Genomic DNA, 19,909 nt, shown 5'->3' with positions numbered 1-19,909 from the left:
AAACATTTTGAACAATTATATTGCTACGTCCTATCCTGAAACCAGAGGCCGAGGCCTGTGCCCATAATTTCTACTCAGATAACCCTTAACTAATTGCCTGCAACTCCACAGGCTTTTGACTAGTCTCCGACTTCTTAGTGATGCTAAAAGACTACCAATACCATTTGTAGCTCTCTTTAGCATGTGGGCATCTTAAGCGCTGGGCTGGTGTCCCAGCTGAGCTGGTAAGCCCTGCCCTAGATGTGTGTGACACTGAGCTTCAATGCCTTCACTTATAAAAGCTAAGCACTTCTTCTTGGTAAATCTAAAGGCACAAAAGAACCAGAGTGCACATATGTACACACAGACATTTCCCCTCAGGTCATATCCTCTCCTGGGACCCCAGATGAGTCCTAGTTTCTGTTTCAACAATAAAATTAGTCAACCATGACCACTATGGGGATAGCATTTCATTTTCTTTTTCTGTCTCACAGACATTCAGTGTATTTGAGAAGCACCAACTAACAGCAGAGAAAAATGTTCAAACAAAGGTAAAGAAAGGAAGAAATGCTAAAGGATGCTACACATGGATGCCTGGGATTCTTTCAGCTTTCCAAACATCACCTCAAAACTCTACCCTATCTTTGTTCTGCATCAAAACCTACTTATTTATGGCATCTCTCAGAGTACAAGGCATATATTAAGGTATATGGAATGACATGAAATGGTGTATGGACACACAGCCTAATGCATTTTTAATTTAAAGTGTGTAAATAAAAATATCAAACAAAATTGTGTTTAAAGATCTTACTGTTTAAGGAAAGCCTAATTTTAAAAGTAAAGTTAAAAATGACCGAGTAAGGAGGATGTGAAGAAACAAGGTCTAGACTAAGGAATGCTCCTAACAGGCAGCAAAGCCCTGCTGAGACGGCAGTGAAGAGGAGTCAGTCTGTCACTCACTTGGCCTCTAGCTCTCCTACCCAGGACTGTTCCTGATGTTCTGCCCATTTCCTCACAGGAGAGCTCCAAATCCTCAACAGAAATGGAATGAAAGCCACAGTTGGATTTAATCTTTCAAGTAGCAAATGATTTTGAAGTAGACTGTTTTAAATTATTTTAGAAAGTTATCAACTGCCTAATAAATTTACTTACATTTTTCAGGTGGTGTTATTGTAATAGTTTGAGCTGTAAATTCTTCATCAAAATATCGGGTATCTGTCTCAGATGTTACTTGAGGCTTAAAAGGAGGTACAAGCTGTAAGAAAAAAAGAGTACTGTCAATATATTTCCCTTTAGGAAATATTCCTTTTAGGAAATAATTAGAGAGCAAACAGTGAAATGAATGGTACAAAAGACTAGAAGGCGAGTCACAGTGTGAGGTGGGCAAGGTGTGTGGCTTCCTCTGTCACTCGTCTAAAGATCGACTAGTGAGGTCTTGGTTACGCCATAAACAATTGATTATGTGAAAAAGAGCAGTGGGGAGGTCATAAACTACACTGTACAGCTGGTTGTAATTATGTGCTGGATGTTGGCCACCAGGTGAGATGGTGGCTCTTCCCAGGGCAGCAAGAATGCAATCTTGCTTGCTATCCTTTCCTTCTTTCCTGGTACTTGGCTCAATGGTTAATATTAAAAATATAACTTAGCTGTGAATAGTGCATACTCCTGTGATAACAGGACTCAGAAGGCTGAAGCAGGAGGATCACAAGCCCAGTTGGGCTGTATGGTGAGACCCTGTTTCAAAACCAACAAGCCAACCTATAAACAATCAAAGAAAAGCAAAAGTCAACTTAACACAGCTGTTCTGAAAAGCAGACCACACCCCTACCTTTATAATTTGTAAAGAATTCTGCTTTTATGGAATAGGCATTGATGCCTACCTTTCCTTAGATCAGAATTCTTAGTGATCTAAGTTTGCAGAAAAACTGCATCTACAGCTTTCACTCCCTCCTCACAAGGGATGTGTCCTGCAGGCAGTCAGAAGGAACTACGGAAGCACTGACAGAGCTGGACTGACTTTAGCAGGAACAGGGTGGGAAGGAAGCCTCAGTTGGCTGAAAGGTATAGAAGCCTGATTCACATTACCCTGTACTGGCTGTGAGTAAGCAGGGCTGTGACAGGGTTCTCACTTGTCAGAGCTCTGACCCCAAAGGGCAAGAGAGACATATGGGTCTCCTTTTGAAAACAAGGTGCTCAGTCCCAGAACTTGTGAGTTTCATCAGAACAGAATATAATTCTTACAGGGATAGAAAAATGAGAAGCAGGATGAAGAAATTAGGATGTTTTGCTAAAATCTTAACACACATACAAAATTGGATTGAGAGAAGTGTGTTGTCTTCATTCTCACTGTCAGCAAATCTATAGTAAAATGTTTATTCTCAAGCCAGGCGGTGGTGGTGCACGCCTTTAATCCCAGCAATCAGGAGGCAGAGGCAGGCGGATCTCTGAGTTCAAGGTCAGCCTGGTCTACAGAGTGAGATCCAGGACAGGCTCAAGAACAACAGAAAAACCCTGTCTTGAAAAAACAATAAAAGAAAAAGAAACAAAATATTTATTCTCTAGACAGATTCGATTTTTTAAAGTTGGAAAATGGGGTCTGATATCCAGCACAATGAAAGCAAAAGCAAACAGAACAATAAAAATCTGAAGTAGATTTACTGGCACATGCCTACAACCCACCAACAGGAGACAGAAGTAGGAGAACTGTGGGTCTGAGGCCAGTCTGGGCTACAGAGCAAGTTCCAGACCATTCTGGGCTACAAAGAGACCCTGTCTCAAATACATAAGACTTTATTTAAGTACAACTTTCAAAGAAATAATAGCATTAAAGTGGCTTTAACCTGCTCCTAAGTGTCTATAAAAACAGGGAATCTGGACACAAAAGGAAATATATGAACTAAGGAAAGACCATATCAAAACCCAAGAAAAGCTCACCAAATATAAACAAAAGAAACTAAGCCTTGACTTTGGACTTGCAACAATCGCTCGCGCTCCCCCCACCCCCTTATTTCTTTCAAAACAAAAAACAACAAAAACAAAAAACCAACCTCCTAGTCTGTGGTATTTTGTTATGGTCACCCTAGTACTCACCAACTCCATGATCTTTTTTTATGTTGGCCTTAAGCCAATAGTATCACTCCATCTATTTCCTCTAGGCACCTCTTTCAAAACAGTCTTCTATCAGTTAGCACAGTAAACCTCCCTTTAGAAACGGTAATTACTAGCAAATCAGAATCACCTAACTATAAATTAGTTAGCTCTTATGTGCTAATTCAATAAATAACAACCATATCATTAAAGTATAAACAATATATTTTCCCAACAAATGCATTATACTTGAAGCAGATCTTTCTTTAAAGTCATTGTATTTTTAGAAGATGTTCTAACTGATCAAAACAGTAGGATCAAGATTATAGGCTACTACAGTATGGATCTAGAATGTCCGCAGAAGTCCATGTGTTTAAGTCCTTGGTTTCAGAAAGGTGATGAACTTTTAGGAGATGGGACACCTAGCTTTGTCTTAGATCACTGTGCTCTTGAAAGTGATCACAGACCTACAGTTTCTTCCTTTTGTTTCTCCTTCACTGCTGCCATACTGCGCAGCTTGTTCCACCATGTACCATGTACCATGATGTGCCGCCGTCTGTCTCACTGTAAGTCCAGTGGAAATAGGAATGGCCAGTCATATGCAGAAACTTCCAAAACTGTAAGTCAAATAAGCCTGTTCTCCTTTTGTGCTGATTATCTATATTATTTTGTTATTATAATAGACAGTTAACATGTGTTCAAGACATTAACTTCAGATGATTGAAAAGGCTTATTTAAAGCAAGGTTTATGTGTACAAACTCAAATACATTTAGGAAATACTAGGAAAATTACAACCCCTTAAATTATTTCCACATTGCTTTTCTATCAAGTTATACACTAACATTCACTATCTTTCTAAAATTAAACATTTATGTTTCTTTACAGTATAAGTAGAGGAATACATTGGAAAGACAATTTTCCTAAATTCGTGAGAGTAAATCACAATCCCTATTTCCACTTGGACTGGGAATACAACATGAGTGTAGGATTAAGATGTTTGAGAGCAAGTCTCCTCAGGCTTTCCTTAGCATCAAATCACTTGTGACTAGCAGGTACCTGTACATTTAATTTTTGTTTGTTTGTCTGTTTTCTATTTTCAGGCTGTGGTGCTTAAGAAATAGAGTATTACCTCGCTCTTCCTGTGACAGACCATGATTATAGTGTCATAACTGCATTACAAGCCATAGCAATCTCAATCATTATGTGCTTGTATATATGGATCAAAAATACCAGAAGAAAGACATTTGCAACAACAACAAAAAATAATGGGTAGCACTCTTAGGTTTAGTAGTCTGTTACTATATTTTTATCTCTTTAAAGCAATATGATTAAAGTAGTTAATCTTATGTAGGAATTCTGATTTACTTTATCCCTGTTTATCTTTAAAAAAAAAAAAACTCACTTTATGGTTTGTGTACGTCTGTGTACGTGTACTAGAAAAAGCAAGAATAGGGAATATGTGCACATAAAATGAATCCACCTATGGCATATATTATTTAACTATATTATACACAAAGCTCTATAATACCAATGCATTCTTGACATAAAAATAGAAATTTGAAATAAGTGTATTTCATTTTTCCATAACCATATGATATTAATTGAAGTTCAGATGTCTGACCTCAATCCTATGCAAAATGTATCAAGGGGTTCAAGGTCTATACCATGTTTATATACCATAAATATTCATATGCCATAAACTTGAACCACCACAGTGGGTATTTTAGCTACACCAAGCATTGCATGGAAGTTAAATCCATAGAAAGAAGAAAACCAAAAATTAGATCAGGAATCAAGAAAATAAAACCAAAAGCTGAATCTTTTTAATAATTAATAAAACTAATAGGATGGGTCTACTTGTGTTAAATTAATGCACTTCTATCAGTTTTCTTTGCATTTTAAGCGGTTCTTCATATAATTTGGTACAGAATGTATGTTCACTAAAGATTACACTACTGACATTTACACCTGAACTATGTATGTCATTTGTCACATTTGATATACTCTGTACTGACATCCACTCAGAGCCAAACACTGCTTCCCGTCTGCACTGCTCTGACACTTGGCCATTAAATATATCTATTGATTATGATTTTTTTCCAGATTTTGTTTTAGGTGAGATTCTTATAAAAAACAATCTATGTCTATTTTGTCCACAGGTATTTATTAAAGCTTATGCTATATATATTATATGGAATAACTAATGTTACTTTTGACAGCTGTCTGTGTTCTTTTTTTTTTTTTTTTTTTTTTTTTTGGTTTTTCGAGACAGGGTTTCTCTGTGTAGCTTTGGAGCCTTTCCTGGAACTCACTTGGTAGCCCAGGCTGGCCTTGAACTCACAGAGATCCACCTGCCTCTGCTTCCCAAGTGCTGGGATTAAAGGCGTGTGCCACCACCACCCGGCCAAACTCCATTTTTGACCATGCATGTTTCCCAATATTTAGTACCACTCATCTGCATTCTTATTCTCCACTTTAAACCTTCACTTCCCACTGACTTATCAACCTTTTTTTCTATAGCGGCAATCTATCCTACAACTATATACTCTGATTCCCCAGACATTCACATTCTTCCCTGTTCATACGCAAATGTTGGTTCCTTAGACATTTTTTTTTCTTGGATTAAACACTCTTCAAGTGGCAAGAGCCTTTTTCCTTATACTTTTTAGATTAAAATCAGTTCCTATTTCTTAGTTATCTATAGAATCTACACTTCCCTTTCCTTTCTTGATGCCTCCATTCTATTCTCCAAGGCAAGTTAACACACATCATTGTGGTGGTTTGAATAGGAATGGCCTCCATAGACTCATGTGTTTGAATACGCATACTATTAGGAGATGTGACCTTATATGAGTAGATGTGCCTTGTTGGAGGAAGTGTGTCACTGGAGGTGGGCTTGATGTCTCAGATGCTCAAGCCATGCCCAGTGTGGCATTCTCTTCCCACTGCCTTAGGATCCAGATGTAGAACTCAACTCCTTTTCTAGCACTCTTGTCTGCCTGCATGCTATCATGCTTCCTGACATGGGGATAATGAACTAAACCTCTGAAACTGTAAGTTGGCCCCAATTAAATGTTTTCCTTTATAAAAGTTACGGTAATCATAGTGTCTCCTCACAGCAATAAAACCCCAACTAAGAAAATCATTGAGACAGACCTTTAATGGGATTCTTTTCTAGATGCTTCTCCCAACTGCTATACCAAGAACTCTAGAAAAGGTCCCTGTACTGCATGTCATCTCCTTACACCAAGCACAGGAGCAACGCTGTTTGAAAACTAAGTATGTTACTAGGCAACTCTCCAGTCAGGCATGCCACTTATTACTATTTTATCTTTCCTTAAATTGTTGTTCCTCCCTTTCTTCAATGTCACATTTCCATTATTTTCAGTATTATATTTCCTTTCTATGGATGTTATCAATGCCAGAAAGGTCAATGACTAAAGTGTAGAGCTAAAGTCAGCATTAGAATGCAAGCTCAGAAAAACTCACAGGAAACACATCAGGTAGATGCATGAACCTATGGTTGATGGTGAATTTACAGCATGTTTAACCACTTTTAAGCAGTGCTCTCCAGAGTATAGCCCTATGGTAAAGAGCTTCCCTAGCAAGCATGCAGCCTAGGTTTATTTCCTAACACCGCAAACATCAGAACAGTTATCTATAAAGCAAAAATTATAATTATCATCTACTGTCATGTTTACCGTGTGAAAGGAAACAGATCTTAGACAATGGCAGCACAGAACGGAAGAGAGGAAAGGCTGCTGCTGAATGTGATGCAGTCGGAGCTGAAAGCAGACGGGGTGAAACCCACACTGCAGAGTCTAGACAGCCCTCCAACAGTGAAACAACAGAGATGGCTAGTCAGACTGTGACAGAGGGAAAGGCGAACTAGAGATACCCACCAAATCACAAAAGAGGTAGGCAAAGAGAAAGGCAAAAAACACAAACTAAAAATCAGCCAGACAACTATATCAATAAATGAATTAAATGAAGATAGCTATACATTACATTTCATTAAGTCATGTTATCCAGTGAGTAAGAGAAAACAACAATAAGCTACATGCTAAAACAGAATCTACTTATTTATAATTTAAATAGACAAGAGGAAATTGATGAGCAAAGACTTATTATACACACACACACACACACACACACACACGCACACACATATTTAATATATATATATATAATGCAGCTCTGCTGCAGAGCATTGGCCTGGCACGTGGAGAGATCTGGGCTTAAGGAGGATCACTGAAAAAAAATTAACAAACAAACAAAACCAAAAAAGAAACGCAAACTTAAAAAGATGTTTACAATTGTGGCTGAAGATTTCCACAACTGCTTGTCAGTAACAGAGAGCACCAGCCCCGGGAAGAACGCCGCCGACATGAACCGCACCATCTGCTGTCTTAACAGAACATGTGTCCCACAGCCACAGAAGCATCTCGGTAAAACATGCTATGGAGTTAGAGCAGAATCTGTGTTGTCTTCTTCTCCTCCCTGCTCTATCCCTGATAATTTAATTTTTTTTAACTTTTCAACTTTTGTTATAAAAAAAAAAAAAGTCACACAAAAAAGTAATTAACCAGACTCAAAGCCAACTCAATGAACTTCTATAGTTAGAACGGCAATTTGGCTCTTCCTCACCCCCTAATATTTAGCTGTTCTTTTTTCTTTTCTACATGTTATATAAATAAAATATTTAAAACATTTTCTAAATGAAAATGTACTTAAAAAAAAAAACCAACCCAGACCTAAAAGTCCCCAGAACATTGGTTCTCAGCCTCCCTATGCTGCGACCCTTTAATACAGCTCCTCATGTTGTGGTGACCCACAACCATAAAATTTTTTTGTTGCTACTTCATAACTGTAATTTTGCTACTGTTATGAATCATAATGCATATTGTGTTTTCCAATGGTCTTAGGCGACCCCTGTGAAAGGGTCGTCAACCCCCAAAGGGGTCAGAACTGTTGGCCTAGAGAAAAACTTTGTGCTTAATTAAGTACATACGTTAGCAACAAAAAAGGTCTCAAAAGCAATAATTATGGCTCTAACCCAAGGAAACTAGCAAAGTAAACTTGAATGCAGCAAAATAATGAAATAATCAAATGGGGTTAGTGATGTAGCACAGTGGCAGCACACTTCTCTAGCATACGTAAGACCTTGCGTTTAAGAGCCCCCCCACAACAAATAAATAAATAAATAAATAAATCAGAAACAAACCCAGAATAGAGAAAAATCAGTAAAATCTAAATTAATTTGATTCTTTGAAAATCTGAGGCTGGGGATTGGAATGAGGACTTCATGGTGAAGAGTAGCTGCTCTTCTTGTATAGGATTGGAGTTTGGTCTCCAGGCTCAAGGATACACATGGCAGCTCACCACCATCTGTAATATTATAACCTCCATGGAAACTACATAGTCATGGACACTACACATGCATGCATGCATGCACGCATGCACACATGCACAGTGAGACTTTCTCAAAAGAAATTTTAATTAGAAAACTGGGCATTAATTGTGGACTGATATATGAAATAATAAACACACAAAGTTTACTAATAAGTAACAAAGTATCCAAATTAAAGATGAAAAACCTAGTTACGCATGTTACACATTTTAGTTTTTATTGTATTTATTTATTTGAGTGTGGGTAGAAGGGTCTGCATGTGGCACAGGTCACATGGGAAGAAGGTCAGAAGACAGCCTGCAGGAGTAAGTTACCTCTTTCTACCATGTGTGTCATGGGGACAGAACTGAGGTCAGCAGGCCTGGGGACAATGCCTTTTATCCACTGAGCCATCTCAATAGCCCAATTTATACACATTTTAAAGACAAAATTGTTCAACTTTAGTTTACTTCATGATTCATATTTACAAAACACCTGACTTCTTACTAACTTCATTAAAATTGCTAACGTTATCCGAAGACCTGAAAGTTGGTTTCTTATTATTTGTCCTATATGAACCCAGGATACAACACTGTAGAGAGCTGTGGTAAGACTGTTCCCGAGTATATGAGGCTGTCTGAAAACACCAGCTGCCTACCTGACAAGAAGACACCTAGGGAAGGCATGAGTCAATGGTAAATCTACTGTTTAAAGAAACTGACATTTATGTGCTTGTATTTCTTGTAATGTGCTTTACACTTAAAATAATTTCTTTACATAAATTTCACAAAGTTACATTTTGGTAGCTTCTGTTCTTATCAAATTTCTATCCTCACAAGATGGGTATCTGATTATTTTAGTTGGAGGATCATCTTTACTCTGAATATATGTTTCCCAGTAGATGGGCAGGGTGTTTCTTCACAGAAACACTGCTTGGATTTGAAAGCTCTCTCTGGTTTCATCAACAGCTATTTAGTGCGACCCTCTGAGCACTGCTAAGGAAAGCCATGCTCCACACAGAAGTTTCTTCACAGGACTGAGAAGCTCTTTCCATTGGTTAGCAGAGCCACAGTGTGTCCTGACCACTGTCTCTTAGAGTAATGTTACCTTCCTTCTTTCCAGTTTTAGTTACTTTTCTTTATTTTGCACATTTGGTACTGGGGTGCAATGCACACCCTTATAAATGCTAAGCAAGAGTCCTGCCACTAAACCACACATGATCTCTTGTTCTTGGGAAGGAGTACTTCATGGAGAGGGTATATTCAAGCGGTGACATTAAGTTACAGTTTATTGTTTTATATTCCCAGCTACTGCAGGCCTAGTTGCCTTGACAGGCATGTATCAGAGGTTTTTCAGAGTCCATGGCTCCAGGGGCACAATGTGCCTTCCAGTTCTTGAAAAACTGATGCATGCCCTCAGGCAGTGAAACATTCAGGCTGCTTTGTCTCTGTATGTTCCCTTAGTAGTCAAGGAAGCATGGAAACTTGACAGGACAATTGGTCTTAGACATGAATCTTGCATAATGACTTGCAAACGTCATTGTATCTTGGCAACTGCAACTGTATTGATCCGGGCAATTGCCATTATCTTCTGTTTCTAACAAAGGTATAAAATGTCGGATTGCTCTCAATAAAGTTGTCACAGCCTCAGTTGTGCTGTGGCTCCTCTAATGTGACCTGATTGCATTCCTCGGGTTCAAATCAGTAGCCCTTCGACTATTAAGTGAGGGTGCTTACACCTGACCATGCATTCTCTCAGTTCTTTTGTAGTGCAGAGACATGATAAAACAAGAGCACAATACACAAAGGCTTTCTTGGGTACACGTGTATCTCCTAAGAGTCATTATCTATGCTATGAAGTGGATGCAACTGTCTATAACAAGTCAATAAACATTCACATCTTTCACAATGCTCCTGAGTTTCCTAGAGGCTGTGAAGGACCTAGTACATACACGTGCTTTCATAAACTAGGAATTCAAAACGTGAGCTTTGTTGAAGTGAAGATTTGAGCAAAGTGTTTAAATGGACAATCATTAGGATACAGAAAAGGAAAGAAAATCACCAAATTTCCCACTGCCACCAATGTGACATAGAAAGGAAGCACCGGTCATTTCCCATGTGATTTGTACTGTCATCCTTTCATGGGGCTCAAAGAGGAAAGAAAGTAGTTAGCACAAAACAAAGATTCAGATAAAAAATAAAGAAATCCAGAAATGGCTGTATTAGACAAAATAATGAGATAAAATATCTAGTAAATTATTAAACTTCATCCAAATTTCACATTACAATTTTATGTAAAAAGTTAGGGAGATAACTCATGAGGTGAAGTAACTGGCACACACACATGAGACCATGAGTTCAGAGTTCCAGCACCCATGTAAAAAGCTAGGCACGGTAGCACACAGTGATTCCCCACAGCTGGGGGACAGAGAGAAGCAGGTCCCTGGAGCTCAATCCAGCCAGGCCAGCCTCATCAGTGAGCTCCAGGCTCAGTGCAAGAGAATGCAGAACATACTTGACATCTGACTTCAACCTCCCACCACCACCACACACACATACACACATACACATACACACACACACACACACACACACACACACACACACACACACACACAATGATGGAAGCATTTAAAAATCAAAGTCAGTATTAACAATATCTGAAGGCAAAGGAAATACTAAAACTGATAGAGGCAGGCATGTGCTGTACATCTGAAGCCAAGCACTGTGAGGGCCAGAGTAGATAGCCACTGTGGCTGAGGGCAGGCCCAGAATGCACAGCAGCTCCACGACCGCCTGAGCCAAGTGTGACACACAGTCTCAAAGAATGAACAAAAAACCAACAGGAAAATGCATATGACAATAATAATAATAAAGATACATAATTGGTAGCAATCATTTCTGTGGGAAATACAGTTACGTTACAAGCAACAGAAAGAATACAAATAAGACCATAAAACATTACTTTGTTAAATACAAAAACTTTTTTTTCTGCAAACTGTTTTAAAAATAAGGATTTATATATTTGAATGTGAAATGTTTTGAACTAAAGACATAAAGGCAATTTTTATAAATTATTTCTTTTTTGGCTTATCTAAATGAAAAAAACTAAAATGTCAGGTGTCTTTTTTTTTCAACTGGAAGAAATGAAGCTGAATAAATTATTATGAAGAAAAGATAAACTCTTTGACAATCTTGAGGTTTTCAAGATGCACAAAATTATAAATAAAAATTTGCGCTGAGAAGTTTCGTCATCATTTAAACACAAAGTAAAATAGAAAGTATCATTGCATCATTAACGTCTATTCCCATAACTTTCTCCTGTGTACAGTACCACAGAGACATCTTACCTTTTTGTCATACACATCTTGCCAGTTTACTCCGGAGAAGAAACTATGCCTCATGATTTCTTTTGCATCATCTGGCCCTCCACCAAGGCTGTGAGTATAGAAATACAATTTAATGAAAATATAACACTGACGTAAGGCACACAATAAAAACTTTTGTGCAGATAAAATTTATTGTTAGAATTTTTAAATGAATAGTCATAAAAATTAAATAACTTTAGTGTCTACCATTTCCAAACATACTACTAAATAAGAACCACCCTTAGATCGAGGTAAAAGACAAAGGCTTTGGAGAGAGCCCTGAAGAGGCAAGTACTTCTAGGGAGGAGGGAAGGGACAAGTGGCCAATGCTCCCACTCTCAAGGAGAGAGAGATAATACAGTCCCTCTGGGGCTTCAAGATTTAGAAATACATGGGGTCATGTTATAAGAAAGGGAAGCCATAATAACTGTTCCTTTCTGCGTAACTGAGTCAAAATGTTCCTTTGCTAATGTAAATCCTAAAGTAAACAATTGGTTAGAGAAATATCTGTGATCCTGGTAGAGTTAATCCCAATACTGGAGAGGCTGAGACAGATCTGATTTTGAGAAGACCAGCCTGGTCTACATAGTGAGTTCCAGAACAGCCAAGGCTACAGAGAGAGACTGAGACCATGTCTCAAAAAGAACAACAAGTAAGATATCTCTGGAGAGCACTGTTCCAAATAAAAACTCAGACTGCTTTCATATCTCAAAAGAATTGCAGAAACAATATTGTTATCTATGAAATATCCTTACAGGTCAATTTGCTATGCAATTAAGAATATAAAAATAAAAGTTAAAAATACACCCCAAGTTTTAAAGTTATTTTTATTTAAACAATATGTGACCTGATAGGAAAAAAAAAATCAAGTGTTTTCTAGTTACTATGGTTTAATTTAGTACCTATTCATTAAAGCATACATGAAAAAATAAGAATGGAAAGGAGGGATAAGAAGGAAAACAAAATAAATAAACAATAGAAAAAAAAGGTAAAGGAACTTTTCCACAATGGAGTTTGGATCTAACACAGTAAACTTTCTGAGTACTTAATCATGCACAGACACATATATGTGTATGAGTTCATTATGATGTTTACTATTATAAAGGATGTGAAGTGTAATAAATACAAAAAAAGGTATAGAATATTTCCATTATCAATCAGCCACAAAATTATCAGGGAAAATCTTTCATTTTTGCTCAATTCCAAACTCAGCTATCAATGTGTATGCTTTCTAATTATTTCTGTCATGGGCACTGTTTCATTTGTTCATATTAAATACAGAGAAGACAGTGCCATGAGAAACTGCAAATATGACTTCTGTCAGTGAGAGCTGGCTGATGTGAAACTCTCCACAGGGAAGAGCACTGACTCTCCTCTCCTGGCATTCACAATGTCACAGACCAAAAGCTCTCCAACTGAGTCTGTACTATTAACCTCTCCTTCACCACTTTCTTAGCTCCAAAGAATCAAAGCAACAAACACTGACTTGGAGGACTGGTCAGTTTTAGTAGTAGAAATGCTACCCCCATAGCCAATTTTAAAACACTGTAGTAGAAAATCAAATCACCTATTGTTTCCACACAAACACCACTCAGAAACAAGACAAGAATACTATGGAACAAAATCATTAGAGTGATTAGTATGATATTACTTTGCTTTCACTATTCTTGATTCAATTTGCATAATTTCATTTTAAAAAATCAATGATTATTGAATAACAGGTACAGCTTACAACATCCCTGGAAATTTAAACAGCTAGTTCCGGTGATCTGTACATACTAACATTAACACACCACTAGATAGAGGAAAAAACTAAACATGGAAAAATAAGGACAGATCAACTGTCCCTGAACTGTGGTTATCAGGGGTAAGAGCTCCACATCTGAGAAGGACCTAACTCGTCAAATGAAACCTGATGTAACTAGTGGATACATAAATAGCTTTGGTGTGAAATGCAAGAAAGCCTACTCTAGGATCTACAGAGAATTCTTTAACTATACTCCACTAGAGAGATGGACATTAGATTGTAAAATATGATAGCAGAGTTCTTATCTGGAACCTTCAGTCTGGTGATTTGCATTTATTTCAGATTTAGCATCTGATCTCTACACTCACTGTTTTCCAGGTGTGCTGGCACCCCTGGGAGGCAGAAATCAGTACTGGGTTAGTAATTCTAAATCAGTACTGGGTTCGTAAGTCATTCTAAGCTTGGCTTAAGGAACAAGAAAAACAAAAATACCAAAATATTTCTTTCTGAAAGGAATTTAATATTTCAAAGTATAAATCAAAGCAGTTTGCGTAAAAAAGCAGAACTCTTATTTTCTCACAGTTTATAGTTTGTTTATAGTTTACAATATTCTTTACATCTTATATGTACTTGAGAAGGTACATGAAGTAGAAAAGCAGCCATTCTACAAGTTAAAACAACAATCTGGATTTACTCATTTTTATATAAAGCCTCAGTTCTTTTGCAATAATTGGCTTAGAACATAGCTAGCATGTTTGTCAAAATACACAAAAGAGTGCTCGTGAATGCTATGCAATCTGAGATTGCAGTTGTAGATTTCATTTTAGAAGCTGAAATCAATTAGCATAAGTTTCTTCAAAGTGTGAAGCTGTCAAACATTTCAATGTCAATGGCTCCCTAATATATAATTTAAAGACTTCAAAATGGTGTCAAAATATGCTTTGAACTGATGCTTTGAACTCATTCATGCCTAAGACCATTACATTTCAACATCACAACACCAAATAAACCTTTAGCTCCCGTGTGTTCTCTGAGGAACATCACAGAACTCCCATTTCCTATAGTCTTATACCCAGCATGAGGTGATGATCTTCATGTAAGCTGTGCTGGAGGATATAAAGGAAAGACATGCAGAAGGGTCACACAGCAACAGAGAATAAGCTTCTGGTGGGGGTGAGGGAGGAAGGACTCGGTTTTCTCTAAGGGGCTGGCCAATGGGAGTTGGACTATGCTCCAGTGAGTATATGTGCAACAGAAATTGAACATATGGTAGTTCTTTCTCTTCCTCTTCTTTTTTGGGAGGGAGGTCACAAGGGTAGGCAGGCAGACTTGGGAGGATTGGGAAGTGAGTGTGACCAGGATGTATGATGTGAAATTCCCAAATAATAATTAATAAAAATATTATGTTAAAAAAAAAAAGCCCAACAATGGTTAATCCTTTAGGAGAACTCACATCAATTCAGTAAAGAAAATTAGAAAAATTCAGGCATCACTTAAAGTGGCTGAATTTAAAAAGAAATTTCAATACCTGATTATGTTCAAAGCCTTTTGGGGGCTGTTGCTGGTTTATCTGCTTCCTAGAGGAAAACTGATCATTTCCCAGGTTTCTGTCCCAGGCCCTCCTCTTCCTCCCCTTTCCTTCCTGTGCTACTTGCCCACCTCCAGGGACCTCCCAGATGTCAGTGGCCACCCAAATCACAGCTGCCTACTGTGACTCTTTTAAGCACTGGTTGCATTTCCTCCAGATGCTTACTTGACATTTCCATCTTGGTTTGCCAAAGAAACCTCAGACTTGGTATGTCTAAAGTTCCTCTCAGCATCCACCACTACAGACTCTGCCTTTTTGTTCCCCAAATTAATCACCCTAGCTGGGCACTTCTAGGATTCCCCACACCAACTTCCTTACCATTTCTACTTATTCAAAACTGTATTTGTTGCTTTTTTACTTTAAAAAAAAACCAACAAAAAAAAAAACAAAAACAAAACCTTTGCTTCAAAAAGAATCTACTTTATGTAAAAATTTTTGTCAATTGTTTTTAAAATATGATCTCCCTATGTAGCTCAGGCTGGCTTTAAACCCGAAATTCTCTTGCCTCAGCATCCTAAGTGATGTATCTGCCATACAGGCTTTGCACAGTGTTCTGCATTCCTGCCCTTTGCTTTTCCAATCAGACCACACCACAACTGCCAGGGCTGCCTTCTCATCACACAGATCTCATTATACCATCTTTCTTTAAAAAATTCTGGTTTCTCATCCTTCCCTGAATAAAGATTACTTCCTAAGAAACATAAAATCCTTACATCTAATACACTTGTTTCATCATTCACTAGAGCTCAGCTCATACTCTACAGTCTAGTCACTGAACTTTTCCAATGCTATGTTCTCATACAATCCTAGCTGTATTTACATGCAGATAATGCCTGGAGCCAGTTCAGGTGCTCACAGCCTCTTAGGCTAAGCTAATGATCTCAAGAGCATTTGCACCTAGTATGGCCTAAGAATATCCAGGTGTTATGTGATATTTTGTGTTCTGACAAATAAAGCTTGCCTGGAGATCAGAGGGTGGAGCAGCCACTAGTTAACCACAGAGACCAGGCAATGGTGGCTCACACTTGAATCCCAGCACTTGGGAGGAGGAAGCAGGAAGATCAGAAGTTCAAGGCCACCCTGGGCTACAGGAGATTGATCCAGTCTAAAAGAGAAACAGAGTCTTTAATCCCAGCACTCGGGAGGTGAAGACAGAAATATAAGGCAGGTGGAGACAGGATCTCAGCCCCCTCATTTGGTCTGAGGATGTGGAGAGGTAAGAAGTTTCTATTGGCTGCTGCTCTGCTTCTCTGATCTTTCAGCTTTCACCCTCCATATCTGACTTCAGGCTTTCATTGTGAACACTAATTAGGATCACGCTTCATACATGTGTAGGTTTGTGCCCTTTGTTATTCTACAAATCTATAAAAAGATGTGCTCATACTATTCATCTTTGCATCCTCAGTACTTTGATGCAGCAGTACAGAGGTTTGACACATTATATAAAAGAGCTTTATAAGCTTGAGAGAAGAAAATAAGTATCAGGGCCCTAACATTCTTGAAAATTACCTAACATATATTCAAAAGTTCCTAAGCAACTACTATGTGCTATCTGTATGATGGGAATGAGCCAATAGTAGATAAATTAATGATACACAAAAAACACAAACAAGACTTTGTTTTGCCAGCCACTTGAAGAGACAACCCACAGAACAAAGAATGACCAAAGTTATCTGGAAGAGTCAGAAAGAAATGGGATAAAAAATCACTACCCTTGAAACCAAGTCAAATAATAAATTCTCCCTGACCCAAAAGGATGAAATGGTAGGCATAGCTCTGCTTAAGAACAATCTTTCAGCAAACTCTGCTCATTACTTAACTGTGAAATAATCACCATAAATGTAATACATCTCAAAACCTATACTGAGAAGTTGGTGCACTGTATACAAGATATATAAGAAACACTATGCACATATCAGGAAATCTGGATTTCTATTCCTGTTCCACATGAACTTTCAGTGAGACCACAAACAAATCACTCACCTTCTGTATATGAAATGCTTATAAGTATCTACCCTGGAAGGCCCCTAATTCACAGGAAAGTACCCAGAGGAGAAAAAAGGAAAAACAAAAACAAAAACACTTTAGAAGTCTAAGGAAGCCAGGCAGTGGTAGCACACGCCTTGCCTTTAATCCCAGCAGTCAGGAGGCAGAGGCAGTCAGATCTCTGTGTGTTAGAAGCCAGCCTGGTCTACAGAGTGAGTTCCAGGACAGGCTCCAAAGCTACACGGAGAAACCCTGTCTCAAAAAACAAAAACAAAAACAAAAAACAAACAAACAAAAAGAAGTCTAAGGAAACGTCTCAGTCACTAAGATCATTTAATATGCTCTTTGGTCTTCATAAAACAAAGTCTTGGGGGAGGGCATCTTTCTCTCACTCATGCCTCCACATGGCAGACAAGGGTGAGGGTGTCCAGCTCGGACCACAGGGTCAGCTCTAGTGTGTTGCCTAGGTGAGGTGTACACCTGTGGTGAGGAGTAGGGCCATCTTTCCCTAGTGCAGGGGCAAGCTCTCCTGAGGGGCAGTTCAGGCCTGGAAGTCATAGTGCCCCTCGTGGCCGCACAGGCCACCCAGATCAGTATGGCCCCTGCAGTAACATGGCCCTCAGACACCACCATTACCACCTGAGCAGGTGAGAGAGCAGGCCCCAGGATCACAAGAGTAGGAGAGCTAACCCTGACCCTCACCAGCTGCAGCACAAAAGAGAGCAGGCTCTGCCCCCATCTGGGCAGCACACTAGAGCTGATCCTGTGGTCAGGGACACAGGTGAGCCAACCCTTCCCCATCTGCCATGCAGGGGCATGGGTGAGGGAAAGATGCCCCTCCTCCACCTCTTGTTACCTGCGGCAGGCAAGAGAGCTGGCCAGTGTCTCAAGAGTGAGAGGACTATCCCTGCCTCCAGCCAGGGCAGCACATTAGTGCTGACCCTGTGGGACACAGGTGAGCCAGCCCTGAGGCCATCAGAGCAAGACAGCTGAACCTGCCACCCCAATATGCTCCCCACAGCAATCAGGAGAGAGGGCCCTGTACCTCATCTGGGCAAAACAGTAGAGTTAGCCCTCGTGGTGTGAGTGTGGGGGAGCTGGACCTGAGGCCCTGAGAGCAGGAGAACTGGCCCACTCCTTGCTGCAGGCTCCACTGGGTGAGCTACCCTAGGCCGCGCAGGAGAGCTGGCCCAGGCGGTAACAATAGGGAAATCCTGACAAGCTGACCAATCCAACTACCACCCAAGCCCAGAACCAGGGCTGAGTTAGCCTACCTCAACATCCACCTCATCTACGAACTGCTAGGGCACGTGAAAGGGAAGAACCTACAGATCCAAAACAGCAGGATCTCCATGACACAGGACAACATGGTGTCCAAGAGCAGCTCAGTGAGAGCCCATATAATCAGTGGCATAACAGAAGCCTGAGCCCTGAGACCAGTGACTCATGGCAATGAACACTTGCAAGTAAAGATGAACAGACTAAAGGGTAAACTGTGACTCAATGAGCCACACTACAGCTTCCACAACAAGATTCTTCTCTCGCTCTAATTTTGTTTTTTCTTTTAAATTTGGTTTTGTTTTGGGAAAGAGGTTACAAGGGCAGAGGGCAGTTGAGAGGGGACAGGGAGATAAGTGGGATCAGAATGCATGATGTGAAATACACAAAGAATCAAAGAAAGTTAAAATAAATTTTAAAAAGTGATGGTAAATTCTTTATTGTATCTGATTATTTCTGCTTAAAGCATCATGGTATTCTTAAAAATTTATTTACTTTTAAATTTATTTTTTACTCTACGTGCATGAGTGTTTTGCCCACATGCACATTTGTGGATCTTGTGCTTGTTTGGTGCACCTCAGGAGGTCAGAAAAGGGTGTTGGAGCCCGTGACGTGGAGTTACAGATGGGTGTGAACCATTAGGTAGGTGCTGGGAATAGAACCTGGACCCTCTGCCACAGCAGCAAGTCATGTAACCACTTACACCATCTTTCCAGCCCCACATTCTTATAAATTTAAAAAGTAGATACCTACAGTGAAAAATCTCTGCTAAAGTAGACAAAGACCAAGTACTAAGAATTCACATACTTCTTTCACTCATTAAAGAGTCTCTAAATATATGTTAATCATGAATCATAAAAAAACTATAGCAGCAGGGCGGTGGTGGCGCAAGCCTTTAACCCCAGCACTTGGGAGGCAGAGACAGGTGGATCTCTGTGAGTTCGAGGCCAGCCTGGTCTACAAAGCGAGTTCCAGGAAAGGCGCAAAGCTACACAGAGAATCCCTGTCTCGAAAAACAAAAACAAAACAAAACAAACAAAAAAACATCAAAAAAACCACTGGTGTTCTGGACGACCAAAAACATGAAGTCACCTATCCTCTAGATGCCTAGAGTTTAATGAACTTTCAAGGAAGTTCTGATACTTATGGGGAGAGTATAATCTCAGTCTCTCTCTCTCTCTCTCTCTCTCTCTCTCTCTCTCTCTCTCTCTCTCTCTCTCTCTCTGTCACACACACAACACACACACACACACACACACACACACACACACATTATGGGAAAGGGGAGAAGATACATTATCTCAAGTTATGGGCATTTTATAAACAAATGATTTCACATATAACTAGTGAGTATACTGTGTATTAATACATAAATGGACAAAATACAGTGACTGAGCAGTAAAGCCTATAGGAGAGTTTAGGTCATAACCAAAAAAAATCTGTAAAAACAAAATTATAGTGTCTTGCTTTTACAATTTTTCAGCCAT

General features: G+C 39.2%; 1 protein-coding gene across 4 annotated transcripts in view; it reads right to left on the bottom strand.

Moving 5' to 3' along the window:
• The window catches only part of Akt3 (AKT serine/threonine kinase 3), a 244,883-nt gene that overhangs the window by 5,206 nt on the left and 219,768 nt on the right, over nt 1-19,909 (bottom strand). For all 4 annotated transcript variants that reach the window (XM_028865526.2, XM_028865528.2, XM_028865530.2 and 1 more), the window contains 2 exons: nt 11,806-11,893; nt 1,132-1,234 (listed from right to left, as the gene is read on the bottom strand). In XM_028865526.2, coding sequence (XP_028721359.1) covers nt 1,132-1,234; nt 11,806-11,893 — 191 coding nt within the window. The remainder of the gene's footprint in view (nt 1-1,131; nt 1,235-11,805; nt 11,894-19,909) is intronic.

This window comes from Peromyscus leucopus, chromosome 15 (genome assembly GCF_004664715.2).
Source record: "Peromyscus leucopus breed LL Stock chromosome 15, UCI_PerLeu_2.1, whole genome shotgun sequence".
NCBI lineage: Eukaryota > Metazoa > Chordata > Mammalia > Rodentia > Cricetidae > Peromyscus > Peromyscus leucopus.
Note: the sequence above shows the minus strand (reverse complement) of the source record. Positions and strands in the feature narration are given on the sequence as shown.